Source organism: Ammospiza nelsoni, chromosome 10 (assembly GCF_027579445.1).
Source record: "Ammospiza nelsoni isolate bAmmNel1 chromosome 10, bAmmNel1.pri, whole genome shotgun sequence".
In the NCBI taxonomy this organism is placed as follows: domain Eukaryota; kingdom Metazoa; phylum Chordata; class Aves; order Passeriformes; family Passerellidae; genus Ammospiza; species Ammospiza nelsoni.
The window spans coordinates 18,841,443-18,862,447 of NC_080642.1; the positions used below are offsets into that span (position 1 = coordinate 18,841,443).

The 21,005-nt window shown below is 43.3% G+C and overlaps 1 protein-coding gene across 2 annotated transcripts in view; it reads right to left on the minus strand.

Moving 5' to 3' along the window:
• Nucleotides 1-578: 578 nt before the first annotated feature.
• MYO7B (myosin VIIB) overlaps nt 579-21,005 on the minus strand; it is a 46,793-nt gene continuing 26,366 nt past the window's right edge. For both annotated transcript variants that reach the window (XM_059479269.1, XM_059479268.1), the window contains exons 28-48: nt 19,937-20,056; nt 18,864-19,037; nt 17,908-18,135; nt 16,802-16,969; nt 16,089-16,206; nt 15,869-15,995; nt 14,983-15,152; nt 14,101-14,282; nt 13,189-13,316; nt 12,502-12,659; nt 11,875-12,028; nt 9,830-9,985; nt 7,240-7,345; nt 6,991-7,104; nt 6,029-6,116; nt 4,852-4,958; nt 4,232-4,417; nt 3,271-3,387; nt 2,537-2,620; nt 1,704-1,823; nt 579-890 (exon numbers count right to left, since the gene is read on the minus strand). In XM_059479269.1, the coding sequence (XP_059335252.1) occupies nt 807-890; nt 1,704-1,823; nt 2,537-2,620; nt 3,271-3,387; nt 4,232-4,417; nt 4,852-4,958; nt 6,029-6,116; nt 6,991-7,104; nt 7,240-7,345; nt 9,830-9,985; nt 11,875-12,028; nt 12,502-12,659; nt 13,189-13,316; nt 14,101-14,282; nt 14,983-15,152; nt 15,869-15,995; nt 16,089-16,206; nt 16,802-16,969; nt 17,908-18,135; nt 18,864-19,037; nt 19,937-20,056 (2,889 nt within the window). In that variant the 3' untranslated portion in view covers nt 579-806. The remainder of the gene's footprint in view (nt 891-1,703; nt 1,824-2,536; nt 2,621-3,270; nt 3,388-4,231; nt 4,418-4,851; nt 4,959-6,028; nt 6,117-6,990; nt 7,105-7,239; nt 7,346-9,829; nt 9,986-11,874; nt 12,029-12,501; nt 12,660-13,188; nt 13,317-14,100; nt 14,283-14,982; nt 15,153-15,868; nt 15,996-16,088; nt 16,207-16,801; nt 16,970-17,907; nt 18,136-18,863; nt 19,038-19,936; nt 20,057-21,005) is intronic.

The window sequence follows — 21,005 nt, forward strand, 5'->3', positions numbered from 1 at the left end:
TCTCATGAGGGAATGTCTGCATAACTCCAAACAGAACATTCTTGTGGAGCAGAAAAGTCTCTTTTCAACAGACCTCTGTTAGACTGAGTGCTTCAGTTCTGATTTGCCCTGAATAGCTCATCTGTGTCTTGAAACAGGAGCAACTAAAAGTGATGGACCCAAACCCCAGACTCATTTCAGAGCTTACTAGAAACTGCACAGTAGAAAGTGGTTGTTAGTTCCCAAGAGCATTATAACATGTGGAAGAAAGAAGACTAATATAATCAAGGCTGTGGTAAGTCAGGGACAACATCTTACCTTTCAAACTGTCCAGTTATCTGCTACTAAAGGGCATTTCTTCACTCTTAGAATTGCCAGTAGGAGGAAAAAAAATACATTACCTTTGTTTGCAAGGACTCTTGGAGTTTGTGCATTTGGTAAGAGCATATGCAATAAGGGGCATTTTCTTTCCAAATGGAAGAGAGTTCTTCATGTGTGTCTGTCTTTGAATGGAGGAGATTCAGGCTATTGGAAGGAGCCCTCACAGGGTTTCTGCACTCCCATAGAACATTAAAATCCATCTAAACTTTCTCTAAATCCAGTATCTGAATGGAATTCTCATACTACATCTAAGAAGTGTTACAGATAGTTGAAAGCACATGCTCACTTGAGTTTCTCTTGCACTAATATTTCAGCAACTCAATTCATTCAGTGTATGTTCCAAAGACTGATCAACAAGATTAATATTTTTTAAATGGCATTTCTTCTGGGATATGAAGTTACAGGTAGTTTGGCACAAGTACAGGTCATGGGCTCTATTTCCACTCTCAGGCTGGGAGGTTCTTTTGCTTGTTTACAGCATTCATGAGCAGGCGTACGTAGGATGTTAACAGGTCATCCATTTTGTAACCCTGTCAGGGAAGAAAAAGGTCTTACATCTCTCAGGGAACTCCAGAAACAAAAATAACTATCCTTTCCTCCCCTTTTTATTATCTTCTCAGGTTCTTCGGGTTCTTCTGTCCTTATATGGATTTCTTTTCTTTCAATATCTGTCAGTGTTTTAGTTATAATTTATGCATTCCTTCCTCTGCTTTTCATAGATTTCAAAAACTTTACAGAGCATAGCTCTGCTGTCTCCTTGGTATTCACTCTGTAGCTTGACTCGTACTTAAGCTTTTCTGTCAGAGTAGTTAGCCTTTAAATGTATTTGTGATCTTTACAAATGTACCTTTAAATATGAATACAGTGATGCTTCTCTGAGATTGTGAATAGTCTGAAACCAGTTTTTAAAAAGGTGGTACCACTCCCTGGAAAATATCAAGACTTGCAAGGCTGGCCTTACTACATAACTAGAGGCAGACATGCAAGACAAAAAGCTCCTTATGTAGCTTTGCAGTCTTAACTTCTCAAATAGATAGAATTTTGATGCATGGGAAGAATTTGGGAAATTGCTATTTTTCCTTGTGTCCTGTGTCTTGCATCTTTGCATCAGATGGCATTATATATGAACTGAACCAGTTCTAAATGGCAGCTTTATTGACACAGCAGTGAATGCTTTTGGTATTTATGGTATAATTGGTATAATTATCATATTTATGGTACAATTTCTTTGGTATAATGCTGCATTGGTACTTATCTGTTTTCACACCACCTTTTGTAGTAATCAGGGTTGGAAAGGAAAAATTAGGATTTTGTTGTGTCTTAGTTGGCGAAACTCTTCTTACCAGAGATGTCTCACATAAGAGTCGGTTTCCTCGTACCAGGTTCCCTATGGTCATGTGAAAATATGTGCTCCCACTGCTCCAGTTGGAGATCTTATTGAAGGGGTAGACTACTAAAATATCCTGTTAGGGGAGACAAAGTGATCTATACAACATTTCTCAAATGAAAACAGGCTGTTACATAAGAAAACCTGTAGAGCCAGACAATTCTTGTTCTTTCCCACTTCATTTATAAAAATGTGGGTCAAGGTAGTTCCTGAATCCAGGTTAGTGGTATATTGGATTTTCACCAAACAGGTAAATCTTAATCCCACTAATGAGACTTCCTTTCATTATATATTGCTCTTTGCCTTAGCTTACTGCCATTAGATTTACAATAATCCAAACCTGTCTTCTAATTTGTTTGGTTTTTGAAAGCCAATAGCGATACTCTCTTTTCCTGAGACCTTGGTAAGACCAGAGTGTTGGGGTTAGACTGCAGCTAAATATGGCCATTCAGCCTGATCTCTTAGACACCTGGGGCTTCCTGCAAAGCATTTTTCTGAAGTAGGTTCCTGGGTCCACTGCCCATCCATCTTCCTGATCTTACCACCTTGCCAGGTTTACCATGATTCCCATTTCTTTTTTCAGAGATGCTCTATCCTATTCCTTTCCAGAATAGAAACTGCAGAGAAGTGATTTGAGGCAGTAACATTTTCTTCAGTTTCACACAATAAAAATGAATAGAGAGCCTCTATTTTCTCCTGCCATTCCTGGGCAAGGTCCTATCAGTGTCCCTAAATTATCAGGGTCTGTTCAGTCCTTCCTTAGATGGACTTGTGAGAAGCAGCTGTTACCTTTGTCTTCTGATGTATCAGTGACACTCCTTGCTTGTTGATTGCAATCAGTACAATCTCTGGGAAATTGGGCTCCGAGGCTTGCTGCAAATGAGTAACACAGCAAGGTAAGCAGAAAATTGAGAAATTATCTGTATCAGGGGCCTAGTGACCTTTGAGAGTGTCCAGTGCTTCTTGTTCTCTTTCCCAAATGAACACTGAAACAATTTGGCCATATATTGATGACTTGAGCAAATGCTACATGACAGCAGAATCAGATCCATTATTTACTATGCTGTCTGATAACAGGTTTAATGATTGATTGCAAACCATTTAAGAGCCTAGTGAGGAGAAATTAAAGGTAACACATGGGAAATTATTCTTGGGTGATATCCACTCTAGAATGAGAGGATTAGTACCATTTTGTTCTGAGGGAAGAGTCACCAAAGAGATAAGATTTGGCAACATTTTCTTGTGGAGAGCAATGACAGGACAATTTAGCCCCCTACAGCTACTACACAATTGTAGTAGAGGTGTTATAACTAGAGCAACAACATTGCCAGTAAACAACAAGCATAGTTTAGAATGGATAAAGTATCCATCTCCCACTTTGGAAGAAACTGAATTTTCCTCTATAGATTACAGGAATTCAGCTTTATAATGTATTTTTACTTTCAGATATGGAATTATAGTCAGTCTGTACCCCTTGGTACTGATCCACTACCAAATCCACTCAGACAGGCCTTCAAACATACCTTCACCTCAAAAAAGGCTGATCCAAATGTTGGCCACCGGTGTATTATTTTCAAGAAAGCAATCTTGGCCTCATCCACAGTTTTTCCTTCATGTTTACTGTATGCTGCAATAATGCTCTGTTTAGAAGAGGATACAAAGCCAGCTGAGTTGGAGACAGGCAGGTTTCCAAGGCCTAGCCTTAGCACTAAAGACAGCATCAGCTCATCACCACAATCAGGCTTTATGCTCCAGCAGCAGAAAACAAAATGAAGACAGCTGCTATGCCATGGGGCAAGGTGAAGCCAGAACCCTCCAGTGTTCCTTATTCCTCTGCTGGGTGAAGGAAGCCCAGCAGCCTGAGGAGATGGACTTCAGGGCACAGGGACAATGTGACATAAAACTCAGCCAGCGTTCAGCACCCACGGACACAAATCACATCTTTGGCTGAGAAATGGAGGGTGAATTTTCCCTTCATATTTGAAAGAATGTCCTGTGTTTTCCTCAGCAGACTAAGTGGTAAGTACTTGCTGAAACCTCCTTGCCCTTTTTGAGGATAAAAGAGCCTTTTGCTGGAAGTAGCATGGTGCAAGGAGATTGATTTGCTGCCAGAAATACTTATGAGATACCTTAATTTTCTATTTCTGTCCAATATCCTCAACTTCCAAGTCTCATCACTGGCTCTGCTATCTCTAACTCTTTTTCTGGGTGCTAGGACTAGATTAGTATCTCCAAGAAAGATGCACACTTCAGATAAGCCATCCAAGCCTGCAGATATAGTTCAGAATTTTGGTAGACTGTGTAAAATCTGGATTGTAAGAGGCAAATCCTCTTGCTACCCTGCTGGCAAATCCAGCAATATCCAATACCATCTCTCCAGAGTACTTTCAAAACCATCAGATCAAAAACGTAGTGTGGCTCAGTGTGTTTTCTCTCTTAAAGCTCTGTAAATGCAATATGACTAATGAAAGCTGATGTTCTTACCTTCTTCCACTCATCTGGTGCCACTGCTCGGAGCAGATTGTCTGGCACCAGCTCCTTCAGGATTTTGGGGATAGCTGCCAGCTGCGTGCGGTCGTTGTTGAAGCGCGCTTTATAAATCAGCCCTGCCAGCTGCACAGCTTCATCCTTGGAGCACTTGTGGTAGCCTCTGAGGTACTTTGGCAGCTCCTGCAAGAGATCAGCTCTGAATCCAGACACAATAGACTTAAACATTCTAAATTTGTGAGGTCAGGACACAAGTCTTGCCAAGCACAGTCCAAGGACATCCAAAGAACTTTTAGCTCCTCCTGAAGGTTCTCTGGATGATCTTTAAAGATCCAACCAAAACTTTCTGTGATTCTCTGATTTATGGAGCAAGACAAGCATTTGAATAGTACAGTGAAGTAAAGGAGCTGTACTCTTAACATGTTCAGTATAGCTCAGGTTGGACATTGTGAGAAATAAATCTGTTCTGAGACTTAGCTGTGCCCCCTCTGGAGGAAGTGTTCCTCTGGAGGCTCTATAATGCAGGCTTTCAAGAGGGAGACAGTAATACTCCTACAGACTTAATGTCTCACAAGAAATTAAGGTATCACAAGATACCTCTTTAGGGAGCTGCTTACCTGGTGGTAATGGAAAATGGTATCAGCTTTCAGATCCTTGCCAGGAGTTACATTCAGCCACAGCTTTCTCATGAAGTACACCTCATAGGCCACTGACAGAGCAGCCCCTAAGGAGATCAGATCTTGTTAGTGTTCTCTGTGTCACTGATAGTCCTACAGTTTTTAAATGGCTTGTGAATTTCTTCAGAAAAGTAATTATGGTTTTAATAGTAACAGAATTACTAACAAAACAACGTGAAAAGCCATTTTAGATGACAAAACAAATGATCAGTTTTCAGTTCCTGGACACTGCTCCTACCATGGTCAGATGGAGAAGTTGAGGGACTACTATTGAGTGTTTGTTATTGGTGTTCATGACAGCTGCCTGCTGGTGTGCAATACACCCAAATTCTCTTACACAGATGTGAATACATCTCCTGATGGCTGTGCTTCTACAAATGAATTGTGATTTAGTGCACCCACATCTTTAAACTGTGATTTTCCGAGCTTCTAGCAGCTACATCAGCTGAGGGAAGAGAAGTTAGAAGGTTTTAGATACATAGAGCTTCATGGAGTTGAACCTCAGCTATCTTGAAATATGCAAAGGTGAGGACAAATTGATATAGAGTTTGAGTTTGATATTGATTTAAAAATGTATATTATCCATTGGGGAGGTGGGATAGTAAGTGCAAGGAATTGCTGTGCTTGTTATTATTATTACATTGTTTTATTCAAACAAGTGGTTTCTTGACAACATAATGTGTTTGGGTATCACCAGGTAATAACCTGGTTAAAAATTTTCTAACAACTCAAGAAATGTGAGTGACACTGTAAAGAACCTATTTGCATGTGTTGGCTGATTCTTAGTATTTGAGGATCAACCTATCTAACTTGCATATATCCAGCTGTGTGTTTTGGATACAATGGGTCAAAAAATCTTGTGTACCAATTTCAAATTTCTGGAGAGATCCCCCCTCCCAGAAATGTTCTGGTGTTTTTGATAGCCAGTGCTTGGCTGCGTCAGGTCACTGGATCTTGCTGCTGGTGCAGACATTAACCATGTATGTGCAAACAAAAATTATACAAGATTCTGCTAAACACTTCCCAAGATGGACTGAATCCTACTGGATGGATCAGCTGCTTTCCAGTTTAACACAGCATCTCATGCAAATTCTGGTCATGCTGGCATTCTCCTTACCATCTTTTCCTGGCCTGTTCCTTTTGTTCCAGTCTGTCACCTGCCTTAGTGAGTCAAAGAAGTAGTCTGCTTCATTCTGACTGATCACCTGCAGAGGCCAAGCAATGAAGGAGAGAAAGGAGGGGTTAGCACATCATAAAATACTGCCTGTGCCACATACCCATATATCAGGCTGAATTTTCTTTCCCTGTTTACAGTGAAAGGGCAGAATTATAGCAGGAAAGAAGTAGAAAAATAGGAGGAGAAAGGCCCAATTTACTTATGTTTCATACGGGGATCTTTATTGCATCTTCTGTTGCTTTTTGCTTTTCAGGTTGTTTATTGAAGTCAAGCTGAAGATGCCTACCTAGTTCCCAGTCTTCTTCCCTTTGTAAAGTGTTGTTACATACTGGGTTTCTCTTTTCAGGAAGGCAGCACACCAGAACATCCTTGTGCTCAGTGCTGCTTTTGCCTTAATCAGAGTTTCAGAGAAAAGGGACATCTCAGTGAGAGAGCCAGCCCAAGGTTCAGCTTGGACAAGGCAGGCTCCCAACAAACCAGAGAGTGATTAATTGGTGCTGGTTGCCCCTGCTTTCCCTAGTCCTAGTGGGCACTGTACACGTGCAGCACATCTGGGCAAAGTCTGGGTGAGAAAGGGCTGAATCCAGCAGTATGCAACCATCCTAGCAGCTGCTGGAAAGCCTGCATCTCTGCTTTTAGTGCCACCTGGGTACTGGCAGCATGATAGAAGTTCTGCATCTTCGGTCTCCTTCACGAGACTGAAAATAATTGTCAGCTGCTAAAAGTTCAAGTTTAGGTTGTATCCCCTTAGTAAGACAGAAGCAGTAATCACCTGCTCTGGTCCTTGGCTTTGTAGGGTTGTTTAGGTGACCTGGTAATGAAATACATATTACCTGGTAAAAAATACATATTAAGAGAGGAGGGGCAGCCTGGCTACCCTGCCAGAGTGAAGGAGGAGTTACCTTGTCTGCAATCTTCACAAAGAGGCTGAAACCTTCCCAGGAGTGCAGCTGCAATTTGGAAGCGATGTTCTGACACAGAGTCTGGATTTTGGTGTTTGTTCCCACATCAAATGTCTATGAGATAACAAGATTCTTGTTACACAGAGGACAGTAAGAAATAAGAATATTGAATGTCTTCACACATGCTCCTGGATGAGCACATCATGGCTGGAATAATGGTCAAGGCTGGGAAAACAAGTAAGTGCTCACCAGTTCTGTTTTGTTGGGGAAGCAAATCTTGTGTGAGATCTTAGTGTTGTTCTGTAAGATGGCCTCAACCTCCACAGGATGAGGTGCCCACTTCCTGCAGCCACTCCTGGAAAATGCCACCACCATCATAAGAGACATCAGTTTAATCATTGAGGAAATGAACAGCAGTATTCCGGCCAAACAGCAGGCACCCTCCAAAATGCCAGTACTCTGTGATGGGGCTGGCTCCAATGCACCTCCACCCCAGTGTAAATTCAGTGTATTAACAGCAAGAAACTGAGGGTCTTATTGGCATGTAAAGTGAAAGTCTGTTCTGCTCTGCAAGGAGGTTGCATGAATAAGGCACCTTCCTAGCCAGCACTATTGCCTCTTCTGTGGATTCAGCAGCATTTTTCCTTACTGACTGACATGTGAATATAGCGACTACAAGGAGAAATACATTTTATTTAATTCCTGCATCAGTAAAAAGCTATATATTTGGATACAAAATTACTTGGAGCCCAAGTACCAAAAAGGTCTGGAGAGCTGCTTGAAAGCATTTTATATGAGAGCTGAAGTGCAATCACTGACTTAGGAGGTGCTTAAGCTGTACAAGCCCAGTTCTTTGAAATTATAGTTCAGAGCAGAGCTGCCTTTTACAGCAAAGGAACTGGCCCTGAAGTCTCAGTCATGCCAGAATCTTGACATAGTTAAAGGGAGAACCAATCTAGCGAATTACCTCCTGGGGCTGTTAAGTTCCTGTCCTCAGTGACACAGAGCAGGCTGCTCAGATATTTTGAACACCATAGCTGGTGTTATGGGCCTCTCACATGGGGTCGGTCTCTTAGGAGGAGGTTAGTCTGGATCCAAGCTTTAATTGGTTGGATTTGAAAACTAATTTTTTCCATCCAATAAAGGAGGACTTGACTGTAACCAAGCTGAACAACATGTGCTTTGTATTGTGCAGGCACTGTATGAAGGACCTGCCCTACTCAGTCACCTGTTCCTGCCATGGCATCAGAGGGAGGCCCTGGGAGCTCAGGGAATTGCTGCAGAGGCACAGGGCTACCCACCTCTTCTTGCAGCCTGAGCTAGGAATTCACTGCCAAGGTGAGATCTGCTTAACACCCATCAGGGTCGTTCCCTGACCAGGATTCTGGGGGTGAAGCTGTAAAGTGGTTTATGGCAGAAAAGATGTGTACCCCAGGGCTCAGTTGGGTTCCCCTGTGTGTGTTAAGGTCAATCCTTTGAGCTGCCTGCTCTACCCTTTCCAAAGAGACCAGGTTACTTACAGGGAGAAGTTGGACTAGATGATCATTGAAGATCCCTTCCAACTGAAATAGTTTGTTCTGTTCTATTCTATTCTGTCTTAAGCAGATGCAAGTTTACTCTTAGGAAAAGAACTTAGGAGATAAGATATGTCTTTGTTCCACTTCCCATCCCCTAGGCTCCAGATCTGGGGCAGTTTAGCAAATAAAATCCTCCTTCCAAGCAGCCCATTCTGCTTTCCCCTCCCTATTTGCTCTCTCTAAAGAAGCTCTGTACAGCTCAACAGGGCTTAGAGCATGAATAGCACATGATATAGAGAGGCAGGAATTTTTAAGTCTTCTCAATAGAAATAAATAATGAATAGCATTCCTTGCCATGCATTTTTCAGACACTTCAAAAGCAAGTTCAATGTGTGGTGACATTGCCCCAGCAGTGCCAAACCCCATCCACTGCAAGGGGGACATCCACTGTATTAGTGTTCCCCTAGAGCCTGACCTGTGGGGCTCACAGACCAAACATGTGGCCCAGCCTGAGGGAAAGGGGGAGATGCAGGAGCTGAAAGGAGCAATCTTTGGGCAGATTCTTTACTGATGAGGTCTGTGGCAGGCAAGTGGTAAATCACACCACCATCAAAAGGGAGAAGGCTGCAGTCAACCTTAGTGCTAAATCTTTGTTCTCAGAGGGGCTTATTCCAGTGGGTTATTCCAGTGCTTGGAGGAATCTAGGGAAGCCTTTCCCTTACAGTTCAGTGATCTTTCCTGAATCCTGTTATCCTTCCTCTCTCTCTGGTTTTGTAATGTCCCTTAGAATGACAACTCATTTGGAAGCTCAGGAAACACTGTGGTTTGGGGGTCTTATGCTTCAGCCTGGGGTAATGACAAGTGGATGGAGAAGTCCTTGCTGTGAGCAGCCAGGTAAGAGTTAGGGCTTTGTTCTTCTGGTTTTTTTTAAGAATAGGAATTGATTGTACTGATCCTTTCAACAAGGGCATGCTGCCTCACCAAAGAAAAGTAAGGTCAGGAGATCATCAGTGGCATCATTCCAAGCTGCCTGCCCTTTAGGATGTTTGAAATACCCAGCTCTGGGAGTCAAGTGGTTATGTGCGGTGATGAATTTTTTAAATGCTACTAACTGTGAAAGAAAAAACTGAAACTGTGACATAGACCTCTCTTCAATGGTTCAAAGTCCATAAAGAAAGTTAAAATTAATGATCACTTCAAAAACCCCAAGATGTAAAGAGAAAAAGGAAAACAACAGTTGCACTGTTTTAGCCTGTGTGTTTTCTGGGACCTGATTATTGCTATTTGAGCACTTTGAGCTGGTTGTATGCCAGATTATTTACCTCATTACTGTCTGAATCCTCCGACGGCACGCCGGGGCCAGTGTTTCTTTCTGGCGTGTCTCTATGAACTTCTGGGTGTGTTTGAGCAGTGACTTGCTGGGTGGGAAGAGGCCAGTGCAGAGCCAGAGGAGCTGCCAGCCCTTGGTCTCACTGTACCTGGGAACACAAACCAACAGTTCTGCTGCAGCCACATAGAATTCTCTGTTTGAGCACATACCAGCTACAGGGAAGAGAAATGCACTCCCATCGTGGTCCCATTGTGCAGAGAGCTGCAAATCAACAGAGCCTTCACCCAGGCTCTGGCATTCATTTGCTGTGCAGCAGCCACAGCCTGCATGTGAAGACAGTGCCAAGTCCTGCATAAGAAATACTCATGACAGATGCAAACCTCATGGATAAATATAAATTCCAGTTTAGCAGCCATCTCAGCAGCAGTGACCCTGGTGGCATCCTCTTGGACAGCCACTGCTGATTTGGTGTTCAAGCTCACATGTATTCAGATCCTGGTTTCTCAGTGGATGTATTCACCTGCCCTCTGCACTGGCCACCTTTGCTCAGGGCATGAACATTTTGCATGCACTGGCTTCCCCTTACAGGTACTCCTGTTCTGAAAAATGAACATGGTGATAGCATCATGTAGTGAGGTGGATGCAGTTCTTAAATGTTCCAGATCAAGCTGGTACTATTTTTCGGGTGGAAATCCAGTTCTTCCAACCTCTGCATCTGTGAAATCTGACAGTTTAAGTTCTTCTGGCACCTTGCCCTTACCATTAAGAAGGGCTCTGCAGCCCTGAGGTGGTCAGTAATTCTGCCTCAAAGCCAGGAGCAGAACACACTTCAGCTGTGCTCTGAGATTGCTCTGAAATGCTCACTGGTGTGAAGTGGTTTTGGTTGGGCAAGTCAGCATGCCTGGCTCTGAAAGGGCATCAGACTTTTCTGAATAAAGAGGTTCTGGCTTCTTTATTCCCACTCACTGTTCTAATTTTGCAGATGAAAACAGACTATTTTAATCCCATTTATACTCTATAGAGTGGTGTTTGTGTCTGTGTGAGAGCAGGACATGGTTCACAACACAGCAGCCTGGGAAGATGAAAGATTTGTTGCTCTGGCTGTTCTAATGAAAGTATATGCAAATAGCCACCTTTCAAGCATTGTTTTTTCCACATCAGTGATCCTGCTCACATTGGTGGAACACATCAGGCATGGCACTGGCACCATGGTTACAGACTATGCATTAAATAGCCTGTAAGATTCACTGCCTGCAAGGGAATTTGCCATTCAACACTGACACACATGATGAAATTTCCACTACATGCAATACTTGTGGAACAGAAGACAGAAAATTAAAAACAAACAAACAAAAAACAATGCATCCAGAAACAGACAAATAATTTTGTTAATAATGAATATTATTTTAAGCTGCTTTTTGCAATTCAGTTTTCCTGGAAGTAGATCAAATTATCATTTTGTGAGTGGGGAAGAAAACACCAGCCCATTTCAGAGACTTTTATGTGGGCAGATGCCTCTGTAGCCAATCTGTTCTGCAAGGCAGTTTTGTAACCAAATTAATATAACTACTCAAAAGTAATTATTCACTGGTGGTAAAAATCCAGTGTGAACTATGTTTTTGTGAGAGGGGAATGCTGCTGTTGGGAAATTTAAGTGGAGAGTTGCCAGGGCAGTCAGTGAAGGGATGCAAGGACTATGCAGTGCCATGTTTCTCCTACAGACTGCTTTGGGAGCAGGAGAGCCTCAGTGACACCTTGCCTGCCTCACACCACAAAGAGATGAGCATGGAATGCTGATGGGAGCAAAGCAGCAGCTCAGGGGAGAAGATTGATGGTGCTCTCTGGCCTCTCCCAGCCAGGGAGTGGTCCTGAGCACTCCACAGAGGTAAGCACTGCCTGGCAAAAAGGGGGAAGGGGACCTGTTGCTCCAGCATTTGTTTATCCTTCCCCTGCCCCCACTGCAGCAAGGATTCCTGATGCCCCCTGCACCTGGGGCCTGGCTCTGCAGGAGCAGGGTGTTTGCACCCAGGTAAATACCTGTTTCTGTTCTCTGTCAGTTGTTTCATAATCTGACAGTAAATCTCATCCCTCAGGACCTCCTCCTGGATAGCTGGCACAAATATCTGGTCAGTGACTTCCACAGAGGAGTGTGCCTGTTTTGAGGGGTAGTCTCCCATGAACTTCATGATGGGTGAATGTGCTGTTAAGGAGAAAAGCAGAAATTCTGGAAGGCAAATGGGGAGTTTCATCTGGATCCTAACATGTTAGTGACTTGGTTGATGTCTAAGTGGCTAACGCTGGAAGGAACGTCTGGAGCATGTTCCCTGTCTGTCCCTTACCCCCTTTCCCTTTGCAGCAGCTGCTGCTTGGCTGTGATTTGTACAGTGCTAATAGCTGCATTCTCTGGGCATATGCAGGAAATCCCTCTCACTCCTAAAACCAGGTTATTCGTTTAGTGAGCCATCAGTAGCTGTGAAGTACTGGGAGGAAATTGGAACATTTCCCTACAGACACGGGAAACAGATTTGATCCACTCCATATTTATGTGAATGTATCCCCTGTAAGGTGGCTGAGGCATCTCAATAGAGGTAATTTAGTGGACCTGGCTAACTCTTCCTTCCCCTTTAGTGTTCTCAGATCCCAAAGAGAGGAAAGAAAGGATATCAATGAAGGCCTGACAGGCCAAATCCCGAAGATCAGGGTCTGTGCATGCTCTCTTCAGCAATGGCTGTTTCAGAGGCTCCTTGGAATGTGCCCACAGCTGACTGTGCCCACGGGATTTCTGGAGAACAGCTTTGCTGATGGATTCCTTCTCAGGAGTCCTGAACAAAGACAAGTGCAAGCAATAAAAAATTACTGGACCAGTATTGCTTTGAACAAAGGAGGTCATTATCATAAAGTCATATCTCTAGACCTGTTCTTTCACAAAACAGTGATCTCAGATCTCCTTTGATTCTGTAGGTCAGCAAGAGCAGGGAAATGTAGTTTCCTGTATATCCAGAAGGTAGGAGGCTTGCAAAAAACAGAGGGGTTTTTAGAAAACTAATTTTCCTCTTTCTTTTTTCTCTGAGATGTTGTATATCCTCACTAGCTGGTAAGTGCTGAAGAAAGGGTGAGAAGTAAGAATAGAGCCTGCTGGAAGAAGTCAGCCCAGTCAGTCCTCGCCTTTGCATTTCTGCAGACTTAAGATACAATGGCCATGGGCCAGAATCTCTGTATCCAAAGTCACAATTACAGGGAACAAAAAGAAGAAACACAATCAGAAGTGGGAGATGCCATTACATAATAGGCTTTAAGGATTACTGATCAACAAGAACTTTTCTAGGTCATACTCTACACAGAGAACTTCACCTGAAGTGTTCATAGGAGAACTCTTCCAGGGTGTAAGGCTTCACCTTGATATCCTCTTCATCGGGTTCCTCCATGAAGGAGTTCTGTGAAGCTGTCCTCCTCTGGTCTGGAGACATCATCAGCAGACTCTGCAATAACACAGCCACACAGAGATGTCACATGGAGACAGGTCTCTGCATGCACTGTCAGGGGTTACTCAGCATATATGTGCAGGTAGCCCTGTGTGCTGCCTGAGACCTCCGGCCTCAAAAGCAGCATCTCCAGAGACTCCAGAATGACCTGGGAACAGCTGACTCAAAGAACCAATTTATACAGAGGTAACAGTAGTGGGCATTGAAATGTATGTGATTATCCAAAGCACAGCACATGTTTTACAATGCACCTGCTTCTCTCTAGTGTGTTTTGCTACCAGTTTTTCTGCTTTCTGTCTGTTAGCACAGAGTCCAATATAGTGAATCCTCATAACTGAAGACAAAATTATTAGCAGTGATACTAATGAGAAACCTTGGCTCCCTCAAAGACTGTATTCTCTTTAAGTAACCTGATGCACTTAGAGGTCCTCTTGAGGCATTATGTGATTACCACTCAAGCCCAGAGTCAATGCAGGAAAATTCAACTGCATACTCATACCCCTTAATTGCTACCAGTTCCAGGCACTGAAATCTCCCATGGTGATAGAGTGGTTTTTGGGGGTTTTTAAAGCCATTGCCTTTGTGCAGCTGCAGTCTTCTCCTTAGAGTCTGGGCTTGGCTTAGTTTTGTTTTCAGACAGGACAGAATTAAATGCTTTGTTTCAATGGGAGGTATAGAATTGTCTGACTTTGGAGGGACAATTATCTTCCAGTTATAAATTCAACCATATTAACATTTTTATCTTCCAGTCTTTTCACATGGAGTGCTTAGCTTTCCTTACCAGCACTTGACTAGAGGGTTTTGTGAGGGAAGGAATGATGTAGATGTCTTCCAAAAATACATTCCCTGTTTTGCCTGTCCTTTCATTCTGGGCACAGATCCAGCCAGAGTCTGCATCCAGCCTTTTGTCTTCGGTGAAGATTAGTAAGTCTCCCTTCTTGAAGGACAGGATGCCAGGATCATCTGGAAAACAGAATAAGGGGGTACTGTTCAGGCTTGACAGTCTGAGAAAATGTAAAGCAATGTGAAAGACAAGGAAATTGTATTTTGAAGGCCTGAAATCAGTTAGCAGTAGAAAGTGATTTGTGTAAATATGGCTAATTTTCCAGTAGCACTTTCCAGTAACACCAGAGAAATCACTTCTGTTTCCTCTGACTCCCTGACTTTGATCCAGTGAGGGCAATGGCAGAACTCAGTTTGATTCACATGAATGCTGACTTTGTATCCAGACTGGCAGCAAAGCATGGAAAGGAACTCAGTAGTTGTAAGTAGCTGAAGTTAATGTTTACATTTTAAACATGCATGTCTGTTTGAGCCACCTCTATTCCACAGGAAATTCCAGTTTACTGCTTCTGTGAAATTCTTCTGCAAAGTATTTCCAGAGAACCCAGATCCAACTTCCTACTGTAATCAAACTGAGTTCCTGGACACTATACTATCTAAATAAAATACATAAAGAAGGAGAAGGAGGAAGGAAAGGTTATTTGTGTGCAAGGGTACTGAATCCCATTGCCTTATGCTTGGCATTGCTGTGCTGATGCATCCCCCGAGGAGCAAAGGGACTCTTGATGAAGTTCCCCTCTCTTCTTTGAGCACCTTCAAGCAAGTGCTGTGGATTCTTTCACGATTTCTCCACACCCTGTAGAAGGGTTATGAGACTTACCCTGGGATTTTTTCTCATGCATTGCCACAGCAAATTGTGATCTTTTCTTCAGTCCTTCCAGGAACATCACCACCAGCTCAGCAATGACAACACTGTTTACAGATGTCAGAACAAACTCCTCAGCACGAAGCGTGATGAGAGTGCAGCTCTGTCCAAATGACTTCACTGCCCTAGGTATTATTGAACAATTTGTTACCAGGGCATCTGAAAAACTTACAGACCCACCTGTAAACACAGCCAAGGCACTCACATCTCCTTGCAGGTAACTCCCTTACAGTAAATATTGGTAGTTCCTAATTTGCCTTCCCATGAGCTGGCAGGTGTGAAGGACTGAAGTGGTTCAGCTTTGCTCTGGACTCCACCATGTTTTGTGCAAAAGTGCTTCCATATAGACACAAGAACGCCCTTCTTTTGGAGTAACTCAACAGCTAATTAAATCTCTGGCAGTCCTCACAGGGGGCTTTTTTGTGTATGTAAGACCCTTTACTCTGAGTAACCTGATGCAAGGAAGTGTGCCATGAGCAGGCAGTAGTTAACAGCTTTTTTCAGTGATCCTCTTCTGGTCCATGACACCCGAGAAAGATGTCAACTCCCAGCATGCACCACAGACAATGGCTTAACTGTGTCACTTATTTGGGCCATTCTTGTCTCAATGCCTGCCTGTGCTTCCTTACACCTTTCTGACTGAACAGGACCACTTTACACCAGCTGGAAGGATCCAGTTTTCATTATTTCCTTTACAGGCTGCTCAGTTTTCCCTTTCTTGGACCTAGGCTAAACCACCTTTCCAGGCACAGATCAAATCACCTAAGGAGGTGGCAGAGAATGTACACCCTTACTGAGTAAGGGATGCCATCTTCAGATCTTGTTTTTCTGGGGCCCTCACCTGTTGGTGTGGATGCCAGTTATCTCTGGGTAGGTCAGCTCAAGGAGACGCTTTTCTGACTCATCCAAGAAGCAGATGCCTTTCCAATTTATAGCAATGATGAAGTGGTTCTTAGGCAAGCTGGGTCCTGAAAATACAGAAAAGAATCCTTATCAATGCTATGCAAGTCTTCCCCTATTGATCTTATATCTATCCTCTACTCCCAGGCTCCAGATATTACCTGAAAACTTAGTGACTTCAAAGAATCTGGAAAAAAGCAAAGGCCACTGAAAGCGAGCAAAATCTACAAGTTGCTCCTTCACAGTCTGAGAGGAGAGATGGTCCTGTGTGTATGGGGCCTGCAGGAAAAAAACAAACCCAAGGTTTTCTCAGTAAAATCTGGTTTGCATGATCTGCAGACAACAAATAACAAGCCCGATCCCAGAGATCCCAACAATCCTCTGCTGTTACTGGTGTCAAGAGAACTTGGAGAAAGTAAATCAGGAATGGTCTCCAGGGACCCACATGCAGCTAACAGTGCCCACAGGCATCTGGATTCCAAATTTCCCTCGAATCCCCACTGACCTATTCCAAGTCTAATGCACCTTGGATGCCATGGAAATAATGCAGGTAATTCATTTCCAGATCAAAAACCAATACTTCATGCCATGCCCATCCTGACTTGGTTTTCAGATGGAAAATAGAGCCTTAAAAGCTACTCTATTCAGAGATTTAAATGTACTTTTTCATTCTTCCCCCTTGCTCTTCATATGGAAGTGTGAGCAGAAAGGCTTTCTGCTCCCCCAGACCTAATGAGCTATTTGGGATCTCCAAACTAAGCTCGTTCTTCTTCTTCCCCTACTATTAATAGACTATTAATAAATAAAAATGGTGAAAGAAGCAGAAGCTAGTGCTCAAGAGTGGTTACCCAGCACTGCCTGACAAACCTCTTACCTTAGCATGTGCGTAGGTTACAAGGCTCACCCACTTTTCCAGGGGTTTGGACTTCAGCTGTTTTACTGGAATACAGTCATGGAGCACCTTCTGCACAAGTTCATTGTGGATGGTATCTCCAAATTGGATATAACAATATTTTGCACCTATCTCCACCAAATCTTCCTCCTGAAACAATTAATCCATTAAAAGAGGCCTAGAAAGATGTCACAAAGGCTAAATAGCCTCTTTCAACCTTTGAACCATTTAGGAATGGGGTTTTCTCAGTTTTTGTCTGGTTAACTCTTAACAGTCACCCAGCATGAGGAGGGATGAACTTCACAGAATTGTAACATCAGAGAGATTACTAGCAAAGATATTTTAAAGTATGACTCAATTTGCCCCTTTGGACATGCTTCCAAGCTCTCACTGAACTGGAAGGTGCAGGGAAGGGAAAAGTATTCATTAAAACTGTCAGTGCGACAGCTGGCACAATCACCTGGACAAGGATTGTTCATTAAGAAGGGAAGGGTTGTTCACATCCACTTGAGAGGAATAGTGGATTTGTCTTTTCAAACAAACTGTGGGTCTGCTGGTAGATGAAACTAGTACTGGGGGATAAAAGAAACAATGGGAACGATTCCACTGATTGATGAATGGGAAAAGATATTTGCTTTTACAAATAAAGTTTAGGTTGCTGATAAATGAAATTAGACATTGAAAGATGAAAGAAACAATGGGGAAGGAAAACCTCTAAATTCCATATGAAATAAAAATTCAAAGGGAGCGTTAGAGGGAAATCTTTGGTATCAGGCATATTGGGAAGTCTGTACCTCTCAAGTACCTCAGCCAATGGGGAAAGAGAGAGGGAAATGTGGCCAGGAAATCAGGATAAAAAGGAGGCTGCATCCTCCAAAAATCTGAGAGGTCCCAGGGGAATGCCCCATGGCCTCTCCCTTTGTTAGAATAAAGTAAAAGGACTCCTCTGTCTCCTTTTTGAACACAACCCTCAGGTGTTGGTGGATTAATTTTCCTAACACACTACAAACAGTTCACATTCCTGCTTTGTAACGTGGGAAGCACTAATCCAGTTGTGTCTCTTCAGGGGGCTGAATGAGGAGCCCCACCTTGTCACAGCGGTACTCTCCAAAGCGAACGCCCCGGATGACCTGGTGGTAGATGAGGTCGGTGCTGACGGGATCCTGGCGGGAGCTGTGCCAGGGCGTGAAGATCTCCTTGCGGAAGTAGAGGCGCCAGGGCGCGTGGCGCTCGTGCGTGCCGCGCTCCTTCACCAGCTGCTCGCACTGCGAGATGGCGTCCAGCACGTGCTCCCGGCCCCCGCCCAGCGACCACACCTGCCACACAGGGACACTGCATTTACTGCCAGCCTGCCTGAACGACAGTTCACACACAGCTCCTGTCTCCTGACTGCAAGGAAAACGCCAAAAGATAGGCAAGTTGTATGTGGTAAGTGGATGTATTTTTACGGGTCAGCTATGTGGCAAAGGAAACCTTACAGCAAGAATTGCTGAGTGATGGGCCAACAGAAAGGCAGAATAGGATTATCAGGTTTGAGATCCAGCTGGGATTCAGAGCTGATTTGGTTTCAGTGCAGGACTGGGTTGAGGGAGTTCCAGAATTCAGGAATCCTCAGTGAGGCTGGGTGGGCAGCAGCAACTCCACAGAAAGAGAAGGGAGCATTTACTGCCAACCTGCTCTGGGCCTGCCCAAAGGATCAGGAACACAAAGCTCCTGGTCTCCTCACTGCAAGAAAAACTCCAAAAAAGTAAGCAGATGCGTATGCAAATTGTATGGGGTAAGTGGATGTATTTTTACTGGTCAGCTATGTGGCAACAGAAACCTTACAGGGCTGCAGCAAGAATTGCTGAATGATGGGCCAACAGAAAGGCAGAATAGGATTATCAGGTCTTGAGATCCAGCTGGGATTCAGAGCTGATTAGGTTTCAGTGCAGGACTGGGTTGAGGGCATTCCAGAATTTAGGAATCCTCGGTGAGGCTGGATGGGCAGCAGCAACTCCACAGAAAGAGAAGGGAGCTTTCATTCTATTTTTCTACACTTTACCTTATCAAACACAGCAATGTAGAGTGAAAACCCAAAGATATCCTTCAGTTTGATTTTATCTGCTATGAACTGACAGATCTCTTTGGCAGTGGAAGCAGAGTCTGCAGGGACAGTGATGCTTTGGCCATTCATCAGGGTGACATGAAACATAATGGGTTTCTTCTGCTTTGTTGCCTGTAAGTCAGAGTTAAATGAGAAAAAAAATTTATGGACAAACCTTAATTTCTTCTGAAGAATGAAGTAAGCTTTTAGATCTAAGAGCTATGCACCTTGTACAACCTGGTCAACAATCTTTAAGTGAATCACCAACACCCACATAGTTTCTTCAAAGCATGGTGAGTTGTAAATATAAATTACATCCCTGGAGCAGCACTGGACTCAAGTTTTCTCCTCCTCACAGCTCAGTAGAGCTGAGAATCACATAACAGTGCTGACTGATAGACTTTTCATGAGCCATACTTGTCCTGATGACTTTTGGGAACAGCCTTACATGCGTCAGTGGAGAGATGGCCTGCAACAAGCACATTGCCCAGGAAGATGTGTGCTAAGCAATAAGGTTCCTGAGGTTTAGGGAGGAATTGAACTGAGGTCTTGAAAGGAGAAGGGGGTGATTTTTAATTACTAGGGTGAAATTTAATTACTAGGGTGACAGTAATAAGGAAGTGGAGGACAATATAGCACCATCGTACTCCCTTCTTCCTTTCATTTTAAAAGCATAACCTTAGCTCAGTTCTTTCCAATAGTGATAGTAAGAGCTTTCCTCATGAGGTTGTTTCTGGCCTGTGGTTCCTGAGTGGATGGAGGTACTTCCCTGCATATTATCTGCTGCTCCTTACATACTTTTCTGCATTTATGGTAACTGAATAGCCAGAAGAGGTGTATCCAAGAAGCTGCCCAGACCAAGGTGGCTGGTCTTCAATCCCCTTGTGCAATTGATTTCCATTATTTGATTTAGGCATTCCTGCTATTACAGGCTAGTGAATGTAGTATAACAACAAAGTAAGCAGTACACTTAGAAAAACCAGTACAAAATGTCCCAGATCAATATAATTAAGCCAAAAGGGAGTTGCTACCTGAAGTTCCAGCCAGCTGGGAGGTTCAGTGCGGGCCCCGTTGCTGTAGGTGCGTCTCAGACGCTCTGCACAGTACGGAGCGTAGCCCGTGGGCCCATGGTGGATGAAATTCAACAGGTACTGCAAGCACAGAGCAGGAGAGGGAGTTAGGAAACAATAATCCTCAGAAAACATTAAAAACCTTCTGCAGCTGATACAGTAGATTTCAATGACCCATTAGCTTTCAGTTCACCAGAAAATATTAAAGATTAGGGTTGGAATTAATGTCTTCAAAAAGGAGGCTTGAGACACTTAGTTTTCATTCTTTCTTCAGAACTTTCAGTCCAAAGGGAGAGAAGATTTGTGTTAGTCTCTCCACTATGTTTAACTACATGAGTAGTGGAGACTTTGTTCTTATGGTTAGGTTAGAGCAAGAGTTAGTGTTTTCAACCCAAGAGCCTGAAGTTTTATGACATGCTGTACAAATGGAAGAGCTGGGAAGAGGGCTAATGGCAGATTAGGTCTAATGATGATTGATACTTTTAGTTCTACCAAGTTCTCTGGCAATATCAACTGAAATCCATGATTAAGATGGGACATTTGAAGAGATGAATGGGATAAACTGAGCTTTTGGAGTCTGTATGGCTCTTGGATGGCAAGGACTTGTATTTATGTATCTGTATTTAGTGCAAGCATGCCTCATTCACCTGGTTATTTTAATGATTAAAAATATTCCTAGAGGTAGGGCATGGTCGTGTCTTTCATGAATTCTGCATGCTTCCAAGTCTTTGGATGAAGACTGGTGTCAAAATATGCCTATGACTTGTGACTGGTTTGTTCCAAGTAGTGCCCATTTAGCAACATGTATGATTAGATTGATTATTTGAACTGGGGTGTTAATAAAGCAAGGGTGAAGTTTCATGCACACCCATGGATCCTGTTTGCTCTCAGATCTAGGAGGAAGCCTGATGTCAAGTTGGAGACACAGATTGAGTTTTTATCCTGTGATGAAGTGGATTTATCCTCCATTTAAACTTGGAAATTAATAAATAATTAAAAAGTCCAAGTATCTGTTGGACTTTTTAGGGCT